This window comes from Danio rerio, chromosome 12 (genome assembly GCF_052040795.2).
Source record: "Danio rerio strain M-AB ecotype USA chromosome 12, GRCz13ab, whole genome shotgun sequence".
Classification (NCBI taxonomy): Eukaryota; Metazoa; Chordata; class Actinopteri; order Cypriniformes; family Danionidae; genus Danio; species Danio rerio.
In genome coordinates, this window is record NC_141032.1 from 44,308,103 (window position 1) to 44,334,918 (window position 26,816).

The following is a 26,816-nucleotide window of genomic DNA, read 5'->3' on the forward strand; positions in this document are numbered from 1 at the left end:
TTTTTTTTCTCTCATTCGCCGTGCGGTATCAAACATTGCATGAAAAATACACGCTTACAGCAGTCAGAATCAAATATCTCGTTTGTCGCGAGGGGCATGAATGAATTCCCTGAATAAAAGAGCCAAACTGCAGTTAAAGTCCACCATTTAATAATTTGGCAAATAATTCGACTACAGATGTATATGTAGGTTAAACACCATCACTTTCTCCTGTGTGTGTGTGTGTGTGTGTGTGTATTTTGACTTGCGCGTGCCCAAATAGACACTCCCACACCATCCCACTTTTCTTCCTCCGACACTCCCCCCTAAACAGAGCTGGACACACCCACTTTTCTGACTTTTTCCAAAGTAGAGATGTGAAAACACCCTGCTGAAACGAGGGGGTTTCATGGCCCTTTAAAAGAGAAGTTCATCCTGAAAGTTCCGGCTCTTCATCTAATGGAAAATAAAAGGATCAGAGGACATGAAAAAATACTCACATTTGCTATGTCTATCGCAGAGCGCCGCGGCCCTCATGTCACACAGGCGGATGGTGCCTTTACTACTGCTGTACACAAACACATTACACTGGTGCGGGTGACACTCGGCCGCCGTTATCACCTCCGTCAGCTCCTCCATATTGGCTGGTTTTATATCTACAATGTCTGAGGAACAAAACGATGAAGGAAACCAACAGAAATGCACTTTAAAGCTGCCAAGATGTCCAGTTTACCACATCATAGCAATACATGTTCACACACAATACACTTCATTGAACATATACAATTAGACATCAACTATATACTGTATAACTGCAGGTTAACTCTGCTTATAATAACTAATTAACTACCAATAGCTTTTAACAGTTAAACGGGACATTAGTACACTCAAATAAACAAATATACACATATAATAAAGACACATAGTAATAAAAGTGGGGTTACTGACTGCGTAAAGGATACTAAAACTTCTATCTGTGATTTCTAAATGCCAGAGGTTTATTCTGAGGTCGTCTGCAGAAAGGTATGTTTCATAATCACTATTTACTGAAATGGAATTGATGTGATATGTATGTGCATTTGCAAATATTCTGCGAGGGCTGGCTTCAACCATCAAGTCCATCGGCATCAGCACAGGAACCTGAAAAACACCCACAGTTAAGATTATTATTAGTATTATTATAAGTATTATTAGTATTATTATTCAGGGTTTCTGTAGGTTCAAAGTCAAATTTAAGACCTTTTTATGTCCATTTTAAATTAAATTTCAGACTAATACAGAGCAAAACGCTAGGAATTTGTACTAATGGCCAATAGAAAATATAAATCTAATCTAATTTTTAATGTGCAAAAACAAAAACAACACACACTTTTTTCAGTATAAACTTTCTTAATAAAAACTTTTAAAAACTATAATAAACTAAAATATAGGGCTGGGCAATTAATTCAAAAGTAATCGAAATTAACAATCAGAACATATAAGCGACCAGGATGATTTTTTCAATGACTTTCCCTATGTGTCATGTGACCCTGCTCTGTTAAAGGCTGTGGCTGATTTCTAATTCTACGGCCACTTTGTAGCCACTTCTGACCTCTGGTCAAGACGATGGACTCATTCTTGAATCTTATTTTGCACTACATTGACGATGGTTGGAAGCTGCGCCAGAGATGCCTTTAGATGATATATAAAACTTGTCAGTCAAGTATGAGGGCAAAAAACATTTCCTGCTTGATTGAAACTTTTTTTATAACTGTAACAAGAGGCAATTCAATCATGACTTAATGTTAAAGCAGCTTTCATAACATTATTTATCGATATGTGGCTCTTTTTAAATTTACAGTAGCTGTAGAAATTAAAAATGTAAAACAGGAAATACGTTGGAACCATTGTTAATACATCCCTCAAAATGGTCTAGACTCAATCAAGAAATTTAAACAATAAGTATGTAAATAAAATAACGTTAAATATTATTAAAATTTATATAAAAATCAAGCATAATTTAATAAACATTATTCATAGATTCATACAACTTTTCATGTCACACTGCAAAAATAAATTCTTAGTTTGGCTAGTTTCTAGTTAAAATATCTAAATATTCTTAAATCAATAAGCATTTTCTAGACCACTAAAAAAATACTGTACTGTTTTCAAAAATAATAAACCAAAATAGAGAGAAAACAAGCAAAATAATCTTATATTTTAAACATATATTTTACTTATTTCTGAAAACAAGACAATATTTTTGCTAGTCTAGAAAGCAATTGTTAATAAATTCATTATTTTAAATCCAGTTTAACAGTGATTTTTTAAACTATGTTTGCATTTTTAATTACTAGTACTAATACACATGATTAAAACTAACTTTGTTAAACTTTTCAACATTTAACCTTGTCAGAGCAAGATAACTGCACAAGTCCCATAATACAATTTGAATAAAAGAATAAACAGAAAACTCAAATAAATAAAAAGAGAATTAATGAGTACAATATCACATGACTTATATCACGTGCCTTAGTGTCCCACTAGTAAAGATATACAGCCATATTGCACAGCTATAAGTGTGATATTGCATTTATACAACAGTTTGACGGCATAATTGTGTATATAAAATAGAAAATCAGAGTCTCAAAAACCCTTTTGTATAAGGAACTACTTTCTTCCACCATTCATTCACATCTGTAGCTGATGTCAGAAACCATTGCTACTTCAAAATGTCACTTTAGAGCTAGTATTTGAATGACTCTCTAGCGTAATATCTAAAATTATGACAAAACAGCTGATTTTGCTCATATTTCAAGATTATAAGCCTGCATGGCATGAGATGCCATCAGTCTACAGAGATTTCTGCCAATGCGCTGAATCTCCAAAATTAGGGACTATCCTTATAAATAAACTGCATAGTTGCAATCTAAACTACATTCTCACCTAAAACAAAAAGCCTCAAAAGTACATTATGTTGTCCAACAGCTGCAATATTTTTCAAACTGTAATGAGTTTACTGATCTGCTATCATTACATGTGGGCGAAGTAATACACGGCTGGAGGGTGAAGAGGCTGTACGAATGTAAAATATTGCACAGCCATCAGCCAATCAGATTCGAAAACCAGACAGAACTGTTGTATGAATAAATAAATAAAATATAAATAAAAAATAGTAAAAAATAAATAAATACATAAATGAAAGTATTATATATAAATATATATATATTTTTTTTACAGTTTGTTACTCTTGTTTAACAGCACAACAGAAAAAACAACATTTTATATTTTGATAATTAAGCATTTAATATTGATTTGTTTTTAAAATGTTTTGCATTTTGAACTTAATTAGTATATAAGTATAACCATAAAACCATATAAACCATTTTGGAAAATTCCAATAGAACAACAGCATATTACAAGTCTGTAAAAAAAACTATTAAAAGTGCAGATGATTGTGATACTAAGTGTTGTATTGTCGTCTTTCAGGTTGTATCTCAGGTTTAATGCACTTTTTAAATAAATTAATAAAAAACAAAGCAGCTGCTTGCCATCGCAACAGCAATAAGACCCAATGGACAGCCGACGGCTTTCACTACAAAATGGCTGAATCCGGGGCTATTGCTGGGCGCTGCTGCTGCAATGGAACATTCTATTGAGTGTCGCCTTTTGGTCATTCTAAGCTCTTTGGTATCAACTACATCATTTGTTTTTGATAAAAAAGTTACACTTACAAGCAAATTAATACCATTAGCTATATCACAGCCATATCATCCTGCAGCCCAAGACCGGTTACTCACTGAAGCTAAGCAGGGCTGAGCCTGGTTAGTACCTGGATGAGAGACACTAGGGAACACTAGGTTGCTGTTGGAAGTGGTGTTAGTAAGGCCAGCAGGGGGCGCTCAACCTGTGGTTTATGTGAGTCCTAATGCCCCAGTAAAAGTGAAGGGGACACTACACTGTCAGCGAGCGCCGTCTTTCGGATGAGACGTTAAACCGAGGTCATACACGATAAATGCGCTATATAAATACACATTACATTACATTAGCTAATCACTAGTTACAAGACAAATGCACTATTCACAAACTACCAAGCAGTTCTCTTCTTGACATGCAAGCAACGTCCTGCTCTGTACACATTTCTTCATAATTCTTAAGTATAAATAATGTTATTAATGTAAATACTAATATAAATAACAGACAACCGCATCCCATCAGCCACTGCAGTATTATCAACACGCATCATACACCATGCACTCCATAGATGACAATTTCTAGAAACGTGCACAGCTCTCAATCTCATTCAATATTTAACTAGAAACCAGTGCTGCTGCAGGAGAAGAGACAGACTAACCCGTAGTGATGTGATTCGAAACGGATCTCGCAGTCGCCCGTCCTCGTCTTTAAGGTTGTATCCTTCTGCTCGTTTATCCCTTTCGCTGATCTTCCATAATTTGATGGTTTTGTCTTTTTGAAAGGGACACAAAAATGCAAACATCAGTTACAGGGAAAAAAAATTGCAGATTTAAAACCTAGGAGCTCACATTTTTCATTAACCTGAGAAAAAAATATGTACAGTAGAAGTCAAAATTATGCGCCCTCCTGTATATTATTATCTTTCAAATGTTTCACAGATTAGGTTTAACAGAGCAAGAGATGTTTGCACTGTAGTTCCCATACAATTGTTTTCTAGTAAAAGTCTTGTTTTATTTCGGCAAGAATAAAAGCAGTTTTAAGTTTTTTAAAACCATTTTAAAGGCCAATATTATTAGCCTTCTTAAGCAATATTTTTTCTCAATTGACAACAAAACAAATGATGGTTATACAACGCGATGTTTCCCCTACCATTATATAAGAGGGGCGCCCCGCCCTCCCAACGGCTGTCCCCGCCCCCTTAACCCCTTCAGACCCTGCGTCCATTTCAATGGACATCACATGACATCCCATTTTTCTGAAATTTGGAACATAATTCAGGTCTGAAGGGGTTAAAGTCACATTAATTGTATTTCATATATAGCGCCAGATTACAGCTATTTTTAATAAACAAGCTAAACAGCCGTATGCAATATCTCATTTACACAACAGCATGTCATTTCAGTTCTGCGCTCGCGTCACTGCAGCTAAAATATATACAGAAGCAGATATCCAGAAACAGTCTCCAGCAAATGCATAGAGCAGTGGTCACCAAACTTGTTCCTGGAGGCGGTGTCCTGGGCCCGGTTTTTCCAAAAGTAATCCACTAGGATTTTGGATAAGGGATTGGATGAAATCTTGAAAATGGGTTTTTTAAAAAAAAAAAAAAAAAATGGATTACCTAATCGGATTAGATCACGTAATCCAGTCTTGGTTTGGATCCGGGTCAAACCTTTACTTTGGGTTTTTCAGACCTTTTTTGTAGGATTTGGATAACTTTGATCCAAAAAACCTAAATTAAACTTATCCCATCAGGAGGGTGGATTTAGTGTGGATTTCATGCCCAAAATGTAATGAAAACTTAAATGTATTAAATGATATTATTTTTGGATCATGCAGTATCTTACGAGATATATACTATTTATTCATAAGGTTTTAATTGTATTTGTTCATCTGTCAGGCTATAGTAATTATTGGCTTTAACGTACTCAGCCTTTCAGTATAGGCCTACAGAAAAGTAGAAATAGCTTGGCCTCATAAAATAATCCCCCAAACAGCTGTCAAAATTGACCAAAAACAATCAATTTTATTCCGTTACTAATTAATATAAATATATTCATCACAATAGAAAATATTTTTGTGTTTAGAATATTTATTAGTGATGCATGCAATAATTACAGAATAACCAAAAAAATGCAAAGAATGGCAATCACTGATTTTTGAAATCTCTTTCAACAATTGCAAAAAGAGACTGAAAGGGCAGAAGCACAACTTCATCTGGCAAAGGAACAACCGACTCTGACCAAACTGCAGCAAACCAAGGCCAGACTTGAGATTCGCCTCCTAAAGGCTTTGCTCAGACAAGCTGATCTCCACATCAGATGAGGAAGACTGAACTTATTGTGGAGTTTTTGAAATTAAGTCTTTTTTTTTATTTACATCTATATTTGAAACATTATAAATACCTCAATGTACAGTGTTTGTGTTGCAGGTCTTAGATGAGTTGATTGCTGGAAGAGGATGGGGTGGGGTTTTTATTGTTTTTATTTTATTTTTTTTATGTGTGTTTTCATTTCAAATAAAAATATAGTTATATTAATAAGTTATATTGGCCCCACACTGGCTATTCTACTTGTTGCTTTTTACTGTACATAGGCCTATCTATCCATCTACATTGTGATTGAGCACTGGTTATCCAGATTTAGTGATCCTGAAAAGTTCCTATCCGGATCAGATTGATCCAATCTAATGTTGCTTTGAAAAACTGGCTTAAAAAGTAAGCTGGATTACGTGATCAGGGATCGCAAAACAAGGATTACTAAATCCGGATCAATTTGAATGATAATCATGAAACGAATGATAATCTCACAAAAATTGCACATCTCCCGCCAAGTCCTCAAATACATCCCGCATCCCTCTCTGCTCTTCAGATGCGTTGCGCACATCCCATGCTGTGATGCGAGCGGAGCTATCTCCTCTATCTAGTGTCTAGTTTAATCCTTGATCCCAAGGATTCCATATCCGGGACCAGGCCATATCCTGAGCTGCTGCTGTGCTGATGGTCGTGGGGAGTGGAGAACATGAGTCTGATTCCAGCAACGCTCCAGGGACAGACGAGTCTTCACTGAGGCCATCTTCCAGCCTCCACCACGGCGACTGAAGCTCTGCACAAGACTTTTGGCCAGCGGAGAAATTAAAATGGTCGTGCCCAACTGAGTCTGGTTCCCTCAAGGTTTTTTTTCTTCACTCCCATCAGGTGAAGTTTTTTTTCCCTCTCCGCTGTCGCCACTGCCTCGCATGGTTCAGGATTGGTAGAGCTACGCATCGATAAATTTGCTCTTCAGTGTTTGAACTCTCAGTAATGATTAAATCACACTGAACTGAGCTAAACTGAACTGAACTTAAACACTAAAACCTGAACCACACTGTTCAAGTTACTATGACCATTTATGTGAAGCTGCTTTGACAAAATCTACATTGTAAAAGCGCTATACAAATAAAGCTGAATTGAATTGAATTGAATAGTTATGACCTCTCCCGAAAGCTCTGCGTGTCTTCCGCAAATTCATACCGGCTCAGTGATCCCCCAAAATTAATTAAAATACCAGGAAATCATAGCGATGGGAGTGAATAAGCAAGGGAACAGATCGCGAGAGGAGCTATGATGGAGGAGCAATAATGGCAGCCCCAATCCACCCCCCCCTCTATTTTTATTGAATAAATTATGAATTTCTGACAGCAAAAACACTGATGCCAGACTTTTGAATTGTACTGTAGTGCATAATAAAATCAAACGTTTAACTTGCAGCATTTACCGTTTGTGGACAGTAGAAAGTGCGCAGCGTTCTGTTGCGGCAGCCATCTGATTTTATTGATCTTCTCCTCGATTTCTAAACTTTTCAAGTAATCAAACTCGGGCTCGTGACTCTGAAAAGTGCTGTACACGTTGTATTCGCCTCTTGAGAGCGGGCGGTTTTTACTCTGTGGACATAAACATGGACACACACGCATATAATAGCACTCTGATTGAGTCACACTTACTAATAAGATTAAAAATAAAGTCTTTGAGTTGCATTACCTCCTGTTCTCGCTGAAATATGACGACTCTTCCCCCTTTGTCTCCTGTTGCTAGTAACTCCCCAGAATAGTTAAATTCGACGGTTGAGATAATGTCCGCTGCAGATCAGAAAGGAATAAAGGATTAATCATTTGGATCATGCATTTCACAAGCACAAATTAAAAGCAGAACTTGTTGACCAAAGATTCTTTACTAATGCATGTTTTGGTTTTAACTGATCAATAGTGATTACGATATGCCACATACAAAAACGTTTATTTCCATACAAGTCGCATTCTCACAAATTCTTAATGTGCTTTCACACATGTGGGATGAAACCGTTTCAGCATCAAGATCACAATTTGTGAATCTGGAATAGTCATAATGCCGGTAGGGATGCAAAGATTAACCAGTTTCACTATTAACTGTGATTTAATTCGTCATGGTTGGTTTATTGTAAAAGCTTCTCAACACTGCATTCCTGCAAAAAGAAAAAAATGGCTGCAACTAAACAAAGTTATGCCAACTGTGCGCTAGTTTAAATTTCTGAGCTTGTACACGAGGCTAATACCCATGCACTCTGGATTAGCTATAGCTGAGGCTATTAACAAAGGGCCATTCCAATAATCGCATCTTTTGCGTGTAAAAGCTCTTCATTTCCAATCCAGACTCAAGTCTTGCACGCTTTCTCCAGCCCCGGCACCTAGACTGCAACTCTGCACAAGAGGTTTGGCCAGAGGTGAAATGGTTGTGCCCAAGTGAGCCTGGTTTCTCTCAAGGTTTTTTAATTCTTCACCAATCAGTGAAGTTTTTCCCTCTCCGCTGTCGCCATTGGCTTGCATAGTTCGGGACCTGAAGAGCTGCGCATGATGGACTTGCTCTTCAGTGTTTATACTCTTAGTGAATATTAAACCCCACTGAACTGAGCTAAACTGAACTTATACTTTAAAAACTGGACTGACACAGTTTCATTTATTATTGTTTTACCATATGTACTTTTGTTTTACCATGTTTGTAAAATAATAATAATAATAATTAATATTATTATTTACATATTAAGCTTTATTTTACATTTACAGAATCATGAGAAAACTGTGATCTTTATTTCAAGCAAAAAAATAAATAAATAAATCGCAATTCTCATTTTAGCCAGAATCATGCAGCTCTACCGCCGCCTATGACGACGATGCCATCGTCCATCGCAATGTTTCACATTAGACATCGTACAATGCCAAATTGGTCGACATTGCCCAACACTAATGCCTACACACACACAAAAAACTACTTGATTAAAACTTTAAAAATGTGTTTTTTTTTTTAATACCAATGTTGCCATTTGCACGGAATATTGCTCCAATTCAAGGGTTTAAACATTGCACCTTAAAAGAAAAAAAACATTACTAATGCTGATTGCATGTCATGCCAAAACAAATCTTTCACCTTAAATGCTGTATTCATACATGTTTATGTTCAGGTGTTTTGTCCTGAAGCTCAAAGTGCAGTAAAAGCAGACTCACTCTCTCACTCACTCTCTCACACTCTCTCTCTCTCTACCCCTGCTGCTTCGCCTTTCTGATCTCTCACTCGGAGAGAAGGACATGCGGAAAAACACAACCATGATTCAGTCTTCCTGAAACCGAACAATTAGCTCTCGATGCAGACGCAGGGCTTCATTTAGCCAATGGATGCCAAAAACAGTACTAAAGATAATCAAATGGCTCTTGTACATTTATAGAACTGAAACATCACTAAGAGCCATTCAGTTTCATTAATGCGTCAGGTGAAAAACCACATACACAACCAAGTGAAAAAAAAAAAGAACCATTGGTGTGAAGGCAGTTATAGCTACAGGTTGTGTTTAAATAACACGCTTGATAATAAAAGCAAAGACAGGTGACGATATGATGAATGGAAAAAAAAAGAAAAAAAAGATTACCGTTTTGTTTTCAGTTTACACAAAACAGAACGGTTCAGTGAAATCCTACCGGTCAGTGCCACCAAAAGCCAATGTGAGCATTCATTTTACTCACGCATGTAAAAAACATAATTTGATTGGGTAATTCCATTTCAAACTGTAAGATAAGACATAATTGACTTAAATAAAATAAAAAAAATCCCTAATATTCTATTTACAGAAAAGTCAGTCATATCTGACTACAAGTTGAATTGAGACAAAACTGCATGGTTGAAAAAAACAAAAAGGGCACATTCTTTTGATATAGTACAGTAAATATTTTCTTAGTGTGCTTGTAGTTTATTGCATTTCAAGTTGTTGGCATGCTTCAATCAGGATTTGTCACTTAAAACGATTATTGATTTCCAGGGCCAGACAAAATCTGAGGATGTTTTTGCAATTTCTGAACAATATGGAAAAAAAAAAAAAAAAAAAAAACATCTAATGTCTTTTATTACAAACAGGATGGGTCTCAGGAGATTAAAAACACTCAAATCTCCAAACACATCAAATAGAGTTGAAGTCAAAATCATTAGCTCTTCTGTGAATTTAATTTCTTTTTAAATATTTCCCAAATGTTTAACAGATCAAGGAATTTTTCACAGTATGTCTGATAATATTTTTTATTGTGGAGAAAGTTTTTTGTTTTATTTCGGCTAGAATTAAAGCAGCCTTAAATAAAAAAAAAATAAAAAAAACATTTTAAGGTCAATATTATTAACTCCCTTGTTTTATTTTTATCATCTACAAAAACAATCGTTACACAAGGACGTGCCTAATTACCTTAACTGAATTTTAGTCCCTGTTTAAACTACTATGTTTTAGTTTAAAAACACACAAGTTTTGCAATGGTTATGTCTTTCATCCACGACCTCAAAGTTTGAGCGCTGAAAAAGGAGCGTCTTGGTAAAGCTGAAGATCAATTTTAGTTTTAAAATGCTGCTGCTCCGAGTCAGTGTGGATGGTGAAAACATCTGAAAACAGGATGGATGCAGACATTTACCAATCTGATTGGGGCTTTTTCCTCAATATTAAGTAGCCTGCACACAGTTCAGCCTTGCATGTTTTCCTTGTAATTCAGACTTCGCAAGTTTGATATGGAAAACAAACTCCTGAGGACACGTCACATTTTTCAGAGGGAATAGCGTAAGCTGCTTTATAAACTCATTCACATCACCCTGGCTATATTGTTTCACTATCTTAACAAAAAACGAAAACGTAACAGACACCAAAAACTGTTGAGGCATCGTGTAGCTACATGTTTTTATGACCGTCATCTTCACTGTATGCATAACAAAACGGAGCCTATAACATAACTGCCTCCTTTCATTTTCATTGAAAACCATGAAACGTATACTGCCTCTTTTGCAGAATATCCGTTTTAATAATCAATAATAGCCCATTTAAAAAATATAGCATACAATAAGTTTATACAATATAGCAAATAATGGCAAGCAATCAGTGTACGTGGTTACATAAATTAATATAACTTATCTTTGCACTCAGCCAGAACTTGTTTTCTGATAACAATTTATTCAAAAGACTAAAGTCGGGGAATGTGACGTCAGATGTAGACAACAAGATGAATTAAATATGTATAACATATATATTGAGATGAGATCCAGCGGAAGGTCCTTGATGAACCGTCCAACGTGCACAGCTCTCACCTGGGGTTCTGTGCTAAAAGCACACGCTGACTGCCTGGAGCTCAGACGTGCACATATGCTACAGCGCATGCCAGAGAGTGTGTGTGTGTGTGTGTGTGTGTGTGGTCATGTGATGTGCATTTTCTGCGTAAAACTCCAGTGTGGAGATGGATCATTTTCATTGTAAAATGCTGTTTTAAAACTAATTAGTGTAAACGGGGCCTAAGCGGAATACTAGCATCTTGAAAAATATCTAGTAAATTATTATTTACTGTCATCATGGCAAAGACAAAATAAATTAATTATTAGAAATTAGTTATTAAAACTATTATCTTTGAAAATGTGTTGAAGAAATCTTTTTTCCACCAAACAATATGGGAAAAAAATATACAGGGGGGCTAATAACTCAGAAGGGCTAAAAATTCTGACTTTAACTGTAGCTATAAATGGCAAAGGAATCCATTAGTTGGAATACAACGCACTAAAGAGCCAGGGTTGAAGGAATCAGCTAATGAGCAACAAATAAACGAAGTCCTCGCTCTCGGATTAATCAATCTCTAGTCACACCGCTGACACCGAGCAATCTGATGACTCAGAAACATCAGCGGGTGAAGCTCAACCATACACTGCAGAAACATGCCCACTCGCACTCACACATTACACTTCAAGATCAACACGGACGCTGATCGTTTTGCATAGAAAATAAAGGCTATTTTCGGAACCTATTTTTTAGGCAACTCTGACATTAAAGCAGCACAGAATTATTATTAAAGAGTTCCTCTCTACAAATCCTTTTAATATTACAAATGCTGTTAGGATTTTACTGTTAAAACAACACTCATAATATATTAAATATGCAAATTTTAAATAAATTACCATGTAATTGTGATTTAATATTATTTAATGACGCATATACTAAAACTTAAGCATCATGTTTGACTCTAAATTTGAAACAAATCCTATATTTTTATGCAAATAATAATGCTTAATAGTATTTAATAATATAATGATAGCACATAGGAACTAGGAAAGATTAAGACTACATTTAAGTCACTAGTAAAATAACACTCAAAGTAATTGATATAATAATATAAATTAGAATTTAATGAGGGCAATTCTATTAAGACAAGTCTGTTATATTCTCATACTACAATTATTTTGTTGTAAAGATCTGATAATATATTAGACATGACATACATTATAAAAACAATAAATGATATATTTCGACACACTACTACTACATTGTTTATAATTAGATTGTATTATTAATTACATTATTATTACTAATTAATTACATCGATTATTACATTTATTATGATTTTTTTAGAAGGACATGCCATTTCAATTTCCGTATTTTTGTTTATTTATGCATTATGCAGATCCATGGCAAGATTAATATACTGTGGTTATAAATATTACCTAAAAACTTCAATACCAAATAATAATAATAATATTTCAATAACAAATAATATTTCAATAAAAAAATATACAAAAATAAATACATTTAAAAAATAACATAAACAAACCAACAAATAAATAAATTATAGAAAATACAAAATTAAATAATTATTATATAATATTTTTCAGGTTTTAAAAAATCTTACAATTTTTCCTGAAGATATAAAAACACATGCAATAAACTTAAAAAGCTTTATATTTTGATTAAAAAATATACAATATTAAATAATGAAAACAAATGAACCAATAAATAAATTAATAAATTAATTAATAAATAAAAGAAAATATTTAAATAAATCACCATTATATATATATTATTTTTTTAAAATGCATTTTTGATAATTAACTTCAAATTCTACGAGGAGACACAAAAATACACGCAATCAACTTCAATGATTTTAAAATTCACTTTTTAAAAATTATACAATAAAACATATTTTTAAATAATAAAAACATTAATTAAATAAAAAAAATTGTAAATCACATGATTTTTCTGTTTAATTTTTGATCAACTTCGAATTCTTCCTGGAGATGCAAAAATACATGCAACAAACTCCAATAACCTAATATTTCAATAAACAATATGAAAAAATAAAAATAAATCCAAAAAGAATAACACAAATAAACTAAATAAATACAAATTATTTTAGATTCATTCATGAGTATTTTCATTCATTCATTTTCCTTTGGCTTAGTCCCTTAGTCATCATGGGGTCTCCACAGCTGAATAAACCACCAACTTATCTAGCATATGGTTTACACAGCGGATGCCCTTCCAGTTGCAACCCAGTACTGGGAAACACCCATACACACTCATTCACACACATACACTACGGCCAATTTAGTTTATTCAATTCACCCATAGTGCATGTGTTTGGACTGTGAGGGAAACCAGAGCACCCGCAGGAAACCCATGCCAACACGGGGAGAACATGCAAACACCACACAGAAATGCCAACTGACCCAGCAGAGACTTTGAACCGGTGACCTTTTTTCTGTGCGGTAACAGTGCTAACACCTGAGTCGACCTGTTTTAAGTTCCATTTTTGATCAAATAATTCAATATTCTTCCTGAAGATACAAAAACCACATGCAATAACATACAACCATGCATAATTACTGTTATAATAAATGTTATTTATGATACAATAAAAGGTCACACTGACAGCCAAACTCATCAAATACTGATTTATCATATTTTGTATAAGCTTCAAGTCTCATAAATATGCAATGCAAACCCCTTATTTTAGTTTCATCAACATTACACACACACACACACACACACTTAATTCAAAACACTGGACTTGAACATATAAAGTGACCCGGACGTGTTTCTATCAGATTCACTCTATAGCATTAAAGCACCACAATCGTTAAAACGCCATGATCTTTCATCCCATGCATCAGAAATGAGGAAACACCACTGTACTGAAGCACAACACACACACAAAAAAAAAAAAAAAACAGCCGCGGCATCAGCAGGAGCAGGTATAGATGAGAAGACCACCTCGCAAAATAAACAAACATTAGCCAGACGTCCCAAACACGCCGAAATGCCATCAGCAACACCTCCCGAACGCAGACCAAAACATACAGTAAGAGGAGTCTGTTAGCGCAGAGCGAGCCTGACCTCGTCCAGCTCGAAAGCAGAGACAAATGCGCGCACACACATACATACCCATCAGACAGGCAGGGAGAGGCCATTATAGCCCTGGTCCAGAACGGCAGAGAGAGATTTAAGAGGAGCTGTGGGTAACCGAGGGCTGATGAGACGCCATGTTGGACAGGTACGAGCATGAGGGAAACCCCACACACATATAACAATGGACACACGCGTATACAAACTGTATTATGGCCTCATAAACAACCATGTACTGAAGTTTAAGGGAGTTTGGAGTGCAGTCCTTCTTGTAAAATGATTTACTCAGTTCCTGTTTGAATGACAGCAAGAAACGCTGAGAAACTACAGATGACAACTTGTATTATATTCAGACTTTCCCCTTCATTTCTATTATTATAAATGGTGTAAGGATTTAATTATTGAAAGAACTCTCATAATATAATTGTGGTATGATATTATTGATAATTCAATGACCTAATACGAAAATAAAATCATCATGTTTGATGCAAAATGTGAAACAAATCCTTTATTCATTTATTCATTCATTATCTTGCTGGCTTAGTCCCTTTATTAATCCGGGGTTGCCACAGCGGAATGAACCGCCAAATTATTCAGCACGTTTTTATGCAGCGGATGCCCTTCCAGCCGCAACCCATCTCTGGGAAACATCCACACACTCATTCATACACACACTCATACACTACAGACAATTTAGCCTACCCAGTTCACCTGTACCGCATGTCTTTGGACTGTGGGGGAAACCGGAGCACCCGGAGGAAACCCACACGAATGCGGGGAGAACATGGAAACTCCACATAGAAACACCAACTGACCCAGCCGAGGCTCGAACCAGCGACCATCTTGCTGTGAGGCGACAGCACTACCTACATCGCGTCGCCATACATACATACATACATGCTTGCTTACTCTAATTCAGTCTTTCCAACCGAATAGTTTGTGCGATTTATTTTGTTTGACCGCACTGTAAAATAATTTTAGTACTAGGTTGCTTTAAGCAAAATTAAGTGGGTTTTTTTGTATCAATTCATTGCAACTTCTGTTTACTGTTTGCTAGGCTGACTTGACCAATCTTTTGTTTTTGCTTTAACATCTATTTTATCTTACAGGACACTGATGAGCTGATTTTCTGATGAGCCAGAGCTTTCAGATGTTGCATTGGCCCTCCTCACAGTCGTCAAAGAAAACGACACAAGTCCAGTTCTCTTTCAACCTGTTAAAAACTCTGTTGTCATCGAGAGTGAGGTTGTGGGCAGCCTCTCCAGATTTGCTGATGCCTTCCCTGGTAATGTTTGGACTGATCTATGCACTACACCTCAACTGTCTCAGGGCACTGACCAGCACTTTTGAATTCATTCAAAAGATTTTACTTTGTCTTGACAAGGGCAAACTGTCACCCGAGTTACGGAGTCTCAAAAATGATTTGATGCGAATGTAGAAATTTATTGGAAAAATTACTAAGGCCTGGCAGTTCCTCAGTAGTTCAATGTAATTTGTTTTTGTGTGAAAATGCTGGTTAAAAGGTTTCTGCATTTTTTCCCCACAATGTGCATTTATTAAAGTTATTTGTCATTATTACAGCTCTTGTCCTTAAGCGTTGTTAAAGTACAGCTGGGTAGTACTTGGTAACCATATAGGTAATTTAGTTTTAAATGGTTCATGTTTTTGTAAAAGTTTGTGCAGGTTTGTGAATTTGTAATGTCAGAGGTGTGGGTTTCAGAGAGTCAGGTTCTATCCTTTTAAGTTAGCACTGCAGTGTCAAATTTAGTTTTGATTATTGTGTTTTAAATGTTATGAGTTACTTGTACTTAAAACAAAAAGACAAAGGCACTAATAAATATTGAGTTGATTCAAATTGAAAGTGGGTCTGTATGTACTTATTTTTTTGAGTACTGTTAACTTAATGCCATGAGAACAGGTAAACAAAATTTTAGGTTACTGTAACTTAAAATTTAAGTTGGTTTCATTACAGGTTTTAACTTAACTGTAATGAAAAGGTCTAAGTAGCATGTAATCAAAATATTTAAGTTTTGAAAACTAAATTTTTGAAGTTCATGAACTTAAAATTTTTGAGGCAACGAGTTACAATTTTTTTGAGTTCTGCTTACTTATTTAGGTTTACAGTGTAGGCGACTGAACCGGAAGTTCTAAAACAAAATCGCAAAAAACAGGCGCTGATTTAATTGTTGTTTTTAAATCACACAACTGTGGTATACAGAATTACTTATAACAACACTGTAACTGACATAAAATACTATGCGTTTCATATTTACATTCACTGTGGTTCTTTTCTATGCAATACTTTTTGTTGTGTTACTATTTAAGTGTGTTCTTTTTTGCTTAGACAATGTAGACGTTTTCTATGGTTCTGTTCACTTTGTTATTTGCACAACAGCTCAGAAGTGTTAAGCAGGAAAAAACCCTGTACTATATTTATTTATCAAAGATTTTGTTTATAATTTGAAATGTTGTGCAACTTGTTTTAAACAGGAGAAAAGCCTGTACTGTATTTTATTTATCAAATATTTATTTATACTTTTGTGCAGCCTTTTATTTGTAAACAGGGAGAGAAACCCCTGTGTTTGAATTATATTTTGCTCAAAAAATGTTTAAAAAACGTTTTAATAAAGGCTTTAACTCTCAAGCAAGCATTTATGGGAAAATACCGGATATATATCGCATACCGACATTCCTCCTAAAAATACCGGGACATGATATTTTACCCATATCACTCAGCCCTACTCAATAGGATTTAATAATATAACCATAGCAAATTAGTAAGAAATATTACTTTGAATTCAATATTAAAATAACACTTGTAATTATGCAACATAATATAAATTATAACTTTATGATGACAAATACTAAAACTAAAACAGCACTTTATACTCAATATCTGAAACAAAAACTAAATGTTTTGGTGAATATTAATATATGATTGCATGTTAACATATGAAATTATTGTCAGAATATACAGTTCAGTCCGGATTATACATTTTGTATATAAATGAAAAATGTATATGAAAATATAGTTTTAAAAATGCATATTATATTATTAGCCGTTTTAAAATTACATATTAGAATATTAACAATATTAAAAAGAAAAAATTATATACACTATATTTATATTATATATGAATTATATTAACACATAAGATAATAAAAAATATACACTATAATGTTTATAATAGTAAACATTTTTACAGGAAATTACATTCAAAATGTAGAGAATATCCCATAATATTCAGAATATGTTTTACTACAGTTTAATAAAACAATAATTTTAATATTTTTTTAATTCTTGCAAGATATTTGTTTTTATTACTATACTCTGAAATATTATTGCAATAAAAATAAATTACTATAAAGAACAGCCAATTCATGATATATAACAACATGAATAAAAATACGTACTTTATTTAAAAAGTAATAATGACGTTAAAACATTAACAAACAAAACAAACCCTTAAACTTTTAAGCTAAGGAAAAAAGTGCACTTTCTTTCTGAATCGACTTGAAATTAATAGTTTTTGTATAATGATATATATGTAACTGTCAACTACACTAAAGTCGGGCCTATCACTTACGACAAAACATTATTTATACTCTGTTATTGACTCAGGTTTGCGTCATCATGAACTCTGTATTGCGCATTTATTTCAATAAATCAAACAGCCCAAGTTAATAAAGCTATAAGGACTGCTTCTGCCTTACCCTCAAGTTCCTGCTCAACAAAAAAAACAGCCAAAAAGCCTAACAAGAGAAGAAGTGCAGTTAAATGTAACCGGAAGTCAACACACTTAGGAATTACATGGAAAACTCACTGGCTGGGAGCCCGAGACCATCTCAAGTTACTTTTCTATCTTTGAAGATCTGCTAAAAATACACACAATAACATGACGACGATATTTACAACCCAAATGAGCAAAGCCTCCTTATCATCCCTTGAAAAAGAAGATTATCACTGGGTGCAATCACACCTCACGGTCTGGCAAAACAGTGATCTCTAAATAACCTTCACTTCCACATAAGGGCCAGTCTGCTCAGATGATATTACACAGATCAACATGCGTCCGTTTCCTAGAAATCCGCTTTATTTTTTTCACAGAGGGCAAAGCGGAGACCTGGAAGTGGCACAAACATCAACAACTAACCGCCAATGTACAATCAACACTCAACGAAGACACAAAAATACTTTATTTTTACAGTTGAAGTCAGAATATATATATTTATATATTTTTTTGGCCCAATTTCTGTTTAACGGAGAAGATTTCTTCAACAAGTTTCTAAAAATATTAGATTTTATAAAATATATTTTAATATAACTGATTTCTTTTACCATTGCCATGATAACAGTTCATAATATTTGACAAAAAAAATTTTTCATGATACTAGTATTCAGATTAAAGTGACATTTAAAGGATTAACTAGGTTATTTAGGCAAGTCACGGTATAACGATGGTATGTTCTGTAGAAAAAAAAAAAAAGTGAGGATTAAGGGGGCTAATAATAATATTTATTAAAAACTGCTTTTATTATAGCCAAAATAAAACAAATAAGGAAATACTGTAAAAAATTTCTTACTCTGCTAAACATCATCTGGGAAATATTTCAATAAGAAAAAACACAGGATTACGAATAATTTTGACTTCAACTGTACATTAAATTTTCTCTCTAAACCGACTGAATTTATTTATACTGAAATTATAGCTACACGCTCAAACGCAGCTACATTTTTGTAAACAAAAAACAAAAACAAAATAGTAACTAAAACTACCACAACTAACTTGAGCGAAAGTAAAAAAAATTAAATAAATAAATAATTTATAAAAACAAAAGCCTAAGAGACTGGCAAACTTCTGTTATGTTTATCCTTTGTCATTTAAATAGACGCTTATTATGTAAATAAGTTTGTTTTCTTGTTGTGTATAATTCACCCATTTTTACTATTGCTGGGCAAAGAATAATTGCAACCAAAATAAAAGCTGGTTTCGACATATGGGTATTTTATATATTTATTATGTATACATGATAGAAACAAAACTACGCTAAACTATTTTTTACACAGATATTTTAATGTATTTATAATTTGTATCATATAAATAAATTTATATCTAAATATAAAACATTTTCATCGATTATTGTGGTTAAAATATTGTTCAAATTACATCCAAAAACAATGCATTTACATAATGAATGTTTGTGTTCTCTGTATACATTATGTATATATAAAACACATACAACAATGTTTTGTATTTTTTATAGTCTTTGAGACATTATCATACATAATTTGGTTTTAAAATGAATATTTAATATATAAAATAGAATAAACGTTCTATTCATGCATGTATACATCCATAAATATACACAGCAAAATCACAATCTATCTATCTATCTATCTATCTATCTATCTATCTATCTATCTATCTATCTATCTATCTATCTATCTATCTATCTATCTATCTATCTATCTATCTATCTATCTATCTATCTATCTATCTATCTATCTATCTAGTTAAATATTACATATAAATATGTTATAACGCAAGTATGCAAATAACGAATACACATTTTTAATTATATGCATATTTAATTAAATTATATAGATAGACAGACAGACAGACAGACAGACAGACAGACAGACAGACAGATAGATAGATGGATAGATGGATAGATGGATAGATAGATAGACAGACAGACAGACAGACAGACGGATAGACGGATAGACGGATAGACGGATAGACGGATAGATGGATAGATGGATAGATGGATAGATGGATAGATAGATAGATAGATAGATAGATAGATAGATAGATAGATAGATGGATGGATAGATGGATAGATGGATAGATGGATAGATAGATAGATAGATAGATAGATAGATAGATAGATAGATAGATAGATAGATAGATAGATAGATGGACAGATTAATTTATATATGTATATTGTAAGTTCACAGTACTTACATGCCTACTTAGAAACTTTTATTTTGGATGTAAATATTCATCACGATTTATCATTTAACAGCACTAATCTAGATATACTGCATATATATATATATATATATATATATATATATATATATATATATATATATATATATATATATATATATATATATATACCATTTTTTAATCTTACTTATTAAATATCCTTTCTGTCTGCTCATATGCATCTAGAGATCCTGAAAACCACAACAAATTCAACAAATGTATAGCAGTCAACATCTGAAGTGGAGCAAAAAAGTTGTTCAAAATTCTTCTAAAACAAGAAGAGGTGTTGCGAAAGAGTTTTAGGATAACTTTGATCAAAGGTGATGATCCCCTTCAAATGTTGACTACTGTATATAAAAGACAAAATAATGTCAGTGAAATACTTTCCCCAAACTCCCCATAACGCCTTAAAATCATTGATCTCTGGATGCAGCGAACCCTCGGACACAGCACACGGATAATGTGAGCTGGTCGGACCAGTTGGACGTGCTTTCCGCCGTTTCAAAAGGCAGGATGTGCTTCCCTACAGGAGCCCCAGAACGCAGCACACATGCCGACAGACGCCCCACAAGCAGACACATCCATCAATCAACAAAATGCCATGTCACATTAATACTTTTTGCGGGATTGACTACTACTGCTGTAACATTTCGACTGTACGTTTGCCAACAATCACCTTCGTGAGATTTAAAAACTCTCAAAAATAGTATACATAGCATGGCTTGTTTCCCACGCTGACATATTTCCTACTAAAACAGGCATATTGTTTTCTATTGTTTAAAAATAGCTGTCTCCTTTTTGTCAGAGTTGAAGCAAGACACAACATGCAAAAGCATTGCACTGGTTATAGTTTAAACTTTATTTTGCCATTGTGCTTGAATTACATCATCTTTTGAAACGGTAGAAATAAAACATGGATGTTTTGAGGGTGATTTCACACCTTTGAATCGATTCAATTGCTCTGAAACGGGCATAAAACTGTTACAAATGTTGCTTTTTGTTTTTGGTGCGGTTCCCTTTAACATGGCAAAGTTTCTAAATAGACCAAAATAGCTAGAACAAATCACATGGGAGTAAACTCCCCTCACATTGGTCAGAGATTCAGGGTTTATTTTGCAGAGTCCCGCTTAGCTGTCATGCGTCCTTAATTTAATTTATGACGACGAGCAATAAGACATTATAAGCAAAAAGAAGCGCTTTCATTTTGAATATAGACAACCTCAGACGTCGTCAATAAATATAGAGCAGAGGTAAGACTTTCTCATACACAGCAGTTGGCTTAGGCATTATAGGCTTCACATTATAGAGAGAAATAACAGATAAACTACTGCTGTTCGGTCAATTTTCGGATAAACTCGTTAATAAGCTCTCGTTAATAGTTAAAATGCTTTCACTTTTTATATTTTACATGAAACGCACAATTACCGGTTGGAATTAGGGTTGGGCTGATAGACGATGCTATCGTCTATCGCCGACAGACACCACGATGCTGAGCCAGCCCTCCAGCCCTCCTTCCACACTACCGCTGAAAGCGTACATCACGCAACCCCCCCTATACACACACACACACACACACACACACACACACACACACACACACACACACACACACACACACACACACACACACACACACACACACACAAACAAACACAAACACACACACACACACACAAACACACACAGTTACTGTCACTGTCACACGCTCAAAACAGCGGGTCCAGGCAGTCAGCGGGTCAGTAGACTGGTTCAATCTTTCACTTTCACGCTTGTACTTAGTAATTTTAGCGAAAACCTCAGTCACTGTTGGCTGGTTCCTGTTGTTTGTGCACCTTTTTTTACCAACCAACTTTGGTTAACGACACAGATCTATGGCACTGTCGCCTATTTAAGAGTCCCATGGAAAAAGTGATTGACAGGTGGTTATTATGTGTGTAACTTATCTTTATTTATTTATTTGGTTATGGGTAAAACAAAGACCATTTGGGTCAGGTAGTCAAAACGGTAGGCAACAAATAATAAATTCGTTATGAATTAATTAATTATCAATAATTAATTCACTGCCGCCAATGATGACGATGACATCATCAATCGCGATGTTTCATTTTAGACATCATACGATGCCAAATTGGTCAACATCACCCAACCCTAGTAGGAATGACATCTCGCCCTCCTCATCATTCTCTCTTCATATAGCCATATAAGCCTATTAGATATCCATACTACACTGTGATATAGCCGGGCTCGGATTGTATTGCTTTCTCACTACAATCGATCCTCTCCGAAGTTAATTTCAATCGAGCTGAGACCACCTCATTCAGGTGATTTCAGAGCGATTGTTTTGGCACGGATCTGAGCTCGATTGCTGGATTCACATATGCCAAACAAACCACGCTAACTGGAAAAACGAGACGGGTTCCGAAACAAAAGTCTAGGTGTGAAAGCCCCGTTACATTACAACGTTTCTCAGCAGCAAATGTCAACATGGTTAGAGAACAGTAAAAGGGAGAGTACCACAATTTATACATTTTTTGCATTCCTCCACTCAAAAATAATGATTACTGCTGCTTGTTTAAATTGCCTGTTTATAATGAGCTGAAACAACACAGTTCTTGTCATTTCTTTTGCCAGTTTATTTGTTTTATGTTTAGTCCACTTAAATTTGTAAACCATAAAGTTAGACCATAGTGGATCCGTGAGAGAGATTTAATTTTATTGCCATTTCAGCTTCTATGGCTAAGTCATGGCAAAAAGAAAATAGATTAAGTTAATCACGTTTTATAAATACCAATTTTCTATAATTATAAAAAATATTCTAACAATTAAAAGTCATCAACAGCATTAAATAATGTCCAAGGTAAAATACATAAAAAACAATAATAATAATATATACAAGATAAAAATCTAAAACAGTTTTTTTAAGGTTTCCTTTTGATAAAAATTGTACAATTTTAGATGAATTCACATTTAAAAATATTTCCAGATAAAAGTCTCTCCAGATAAATATTGTTGTCTGATAACATTAAAAATGGGGCATTCCACAAGAAAATGTTTAACAGTTTGGTTTCTGTTGCAATATAGACATTTTGGTGGTCGGTTGATCCGTGATTGGTACAGATCACAACCCACAGTTCGGCACACACATAACCCTCGAATTAGTGCATTTTTATAAAGGTAGATTAATCCTAAATCTGTAACGATCAGAGTGAGATTTCATCTCTCCTTCCATTCAAATCACATGTATGAAAGCGTTTAGGCTTTCCTGTACAGTATAAAGATGACAAAACAAGTTGTGGTAGGTTATTTGCGATGTGGCGGGATTCTTAGATTATTAAAGATGTTTTTTCTGTCACTACTTGTTTAGCCTGCATAAAAGCATTCAGTGTAAGCTGCACGATTAATCATTAAAAAAATATCAACAACCATGCAACAAATTATAAATAATGGTGATTTGCATAATTAGTATTAATCCTTTGAATCGCTGCATGCAAATCTGTGTTTGAAAAATGCAAAAATCAAGAAAGAGTCTTTTGAGTTAGTCATGAAGTTACAATGTCAAATAACACAGCAGTACCGGGATAACAGTTTATAGTTGAAATAAAACCACTGATGTTTGTGGTAAAGATTAAAATCACCGTTGTATGCATTTAACAACGCTTAAAAATGAAAGTTGTAGGCAGCAATTACATTATTTAACTAATCGGTGAACACATCACTAAAAACAAATGTGGGTTGTAGAAATGATAATGTTAGAGTTTAACATCAGCAACAATAGAAGTAACAGTGAAATTCTCAGAGTACTGAATATTTTATAGTTTATTCTTATTCAGCTGATTATTTCTTCATTTTATTTTTAGCAAAATTACAGCTTTTAAGTTCCGTTTGTTAAAACCAATAGTTTATTGCAGTGCTGTTTTTGTAAAAAATTTAAAGTACATGACATTTGTCCCCTCCCCTTTTTAGCTGATCCGAAAAATGGTCCAATGACTAAAAAAACGGAATGTGATCCGTACAGTGAGATTTGTGATCCGTTACACCACTAGTTGACATGAAGTAATTGTGTTGGTCCAACTACCTGGTTAAGGCATTTGTAGTTCCCAGCATGTTTTGCGTGGGATTATCTAACTGAGAGAAATGTTGACAATAAAAGTAATCTTATGCGAGTTCAGACGGCACGATTTTCAAAGTAGTCGCATCACAGATGTTTTCACACTGCATGACTATCTGGGGTAGCATTGGTATGTTAGGTCTCTCAGGAGCATTTGGGCTGAACCTTTTGACGGTGTCTACCGAAACGAGGATGTTATAAATAGGGCTGGCCGATATTGCAAAAAAAAAGTTATCAAGATATCATGGTTCAAATCATTTCGGTATCGATAACTATTAAACATTTTTAACAATACATTTAGAAATATTAGAATTTTTTTAACCACTTTATTTTAATTTACCAACATTACTAACGCAAATAGTTTAAATAGTCAAAAACAAAAATATTAAATAAATATCTGATCTTTTTATAATAAACATTAGTGTTAAAGAGACTCTTAAACTTGATAAATAAATGTTACTAAGTGTGTGCAATGGTACAGGTAGATGAAAATCTGTAAGGTGTAAATAATAATGATACATTAAACCTCAATCTGAGCTTTCAAGTAAAGAAGCAAGCCATCAATATCTAAATACATGCTGAACATTACAAATTGCAAAGTTGAATGACCCACTATGCTTAAACATCTTTCAGATAGGAAGCTGGTGGATGGGATGTACAATAAAAGATACCAAAAAGCCACTCTGAATATACCAAACAAAATCTAAATATCCAAAACTTTAAAGGATTAAGATGCTGATGACCATCAAACATGTCATGATCGGCTCATAGAAAAGGATCCATTCAGTTTTTATTATATTATCTCCATGGAACAATTAATAGTAATACATTTGATAAATCGTAGCAATTTTTTTATAAGAATTTGATCGAGTTATTCTTTTTTTTTCTTCAATAAGCTTTTATTTTGGATTCACACAATCATGCACTTTATTACTTACGCATGCATCTGTGCAATACGAAGGATCATTCGATTTACTTTAATCTATTTAATCTACTACATTTAATCATTCAGTAGTTAATGTTCATATGGCAAATCAATCATAATTATTTTGACACGCTCTCATTTGAGAGAGAATTTGACTGGACTACTCCTTTGAGTGCATCATGAGTCATCAGCCCTTATTATAAATACCAAAAATAAAGATTCACTTTATTTTAAACTGAACTATTATTTGATATAGCACTTCTACGCATCGTATGCGGTGGGGAAAGATCAATAATAGCTCATAAATGTGCAGTTTTATGACAGTGACTTTCCAAATCTACATTACTCCTGACACTGTTAGATTTAGTTATTCAGATTTTAGGTTTTAAGACCACATGCAGTCGATAACATGAAAGCCAACAACATTTTACAGTACAACGATGCAAGTTTCAAGCTCAAGAAGATCAGTTAAACGTCTTCAACCCATATACTACTTGAATAATAAATAAAAAACCCGCAGAAACACTTTCTGATAAAAACAATTGCCATTTTCATGGAAGCTCTCAGCCTCCATCTCTTCACATCATACCCCACAATGCATGCTTTTCCATCCAAAACTCCCATAATGCACTAATCACTCATGCAAACTCACACAGATACGTTTAAACCCCAAATGTACCCCGTTATTTACCTTCTGCAACATCTTCATCTATGGCTCCTTTGACCTGGGAGAAGCACCACTGGAAATCATTGCCTCCACCAACCCCTGCAAAAACACAACAACACCAGTGCATTTAAATGCATGCTCTTCTCGGCCTGCAACGAGCATTTAAACACCCTGAGGTCGAGCCCTGCCCCGCGCGAGATACAGCAGTGGCTGTGGGTTTGATTTGGTGTCAGTTAAGGGGGCTGGTTTGATGTTTAGGCCGCACTGCTGCCGCTCGCGCCCCCGCCTACCAACACAAACCCCCGCGCGGCGCCTTTACCTGCCATCATCGCCTGTTTCTGTGCCTCGAGCCTTCAGTGCGGCTTATCCTGGAGCTCCGGCGGCCGGACGGTGCGATCGAGTGCGGAATGAGAGCGAGTGGAGGCGCGCGGGATCGGCGCGAGCGGGATCTGCCCGTGATTTGGTTTCGATTCAAGATGGCGCACACTGTCCGTCGACATGACACAGTGACGTCATTTAATCAAGCGCGCCCTGCGCTCGGCGCGTCCTCGCTGCGCTCAGGTTTACGCAGACAGCGTGGGAGTTACGCAAACACCAAACGCCCTTGATTGTCATACAGTGCATCACTAGTATAACACTCTAAAAAATAACTCAAGAGGTGTTACCACTACATAGTTTAATACACTATTGTAACTTAAAATTCTAATATGCTGATTAGATTAAAACTTTTGAGTAGCCAGAATAACTTTATTAAGTTTTCAAAACAAATAAACATTGA

The 26,816-nt window shown here is 34.6% G+C and overlaps 1 protein-coding gene and 1 long non-coding RNA gene across 2 annotated transcripts in view; both read right to left on the minus strand.

Moving 5' to 3' along the window:
- ppp2r2d (protein phosphatase 2, regulatory subunit B, delta) overlaps positions 1–26,515 on the minus strand; it is a 36,708-nt gene extending 10,193 nt beyond the window's left edge. Inside the window, 7 exon segments of the mRNA NM_212880.2 lie at positions 480–644; positions 942–1,119; positions 4,313–4,425; positions 7,407–7,572; positions 7,670–7,767; positions 26,063–26,137; positions 26,358–26,515. Of these exon segments, the coding sequence (NP_998045.1) occupies positions 480–644; positions 942–1,119; positions 4,313–4,425; positions 7,407–7,572; positions 7,670–7,767; positions 26,063–26,137; positions 26,358–26,364 (802 nt within the window). The 5' untranslated portion in view covers positions 26,365–26,515.
- On the minus strand, positions 21,733–25,397 carry LOC147841552 (uncharacterized). The gene is made up of 2 exons (XR_015504572.1): positions 22,114–25,397; positions 21,733–21,838 (listed from the first exon to the last, which is right to left on the minus strand). It is a non-coding gene; the product is annotated as an uncharacterized LOC147841552 (long non-coding RNA).
- Positions 26,516–26,816: the final 301 nt, after the last annotated feature.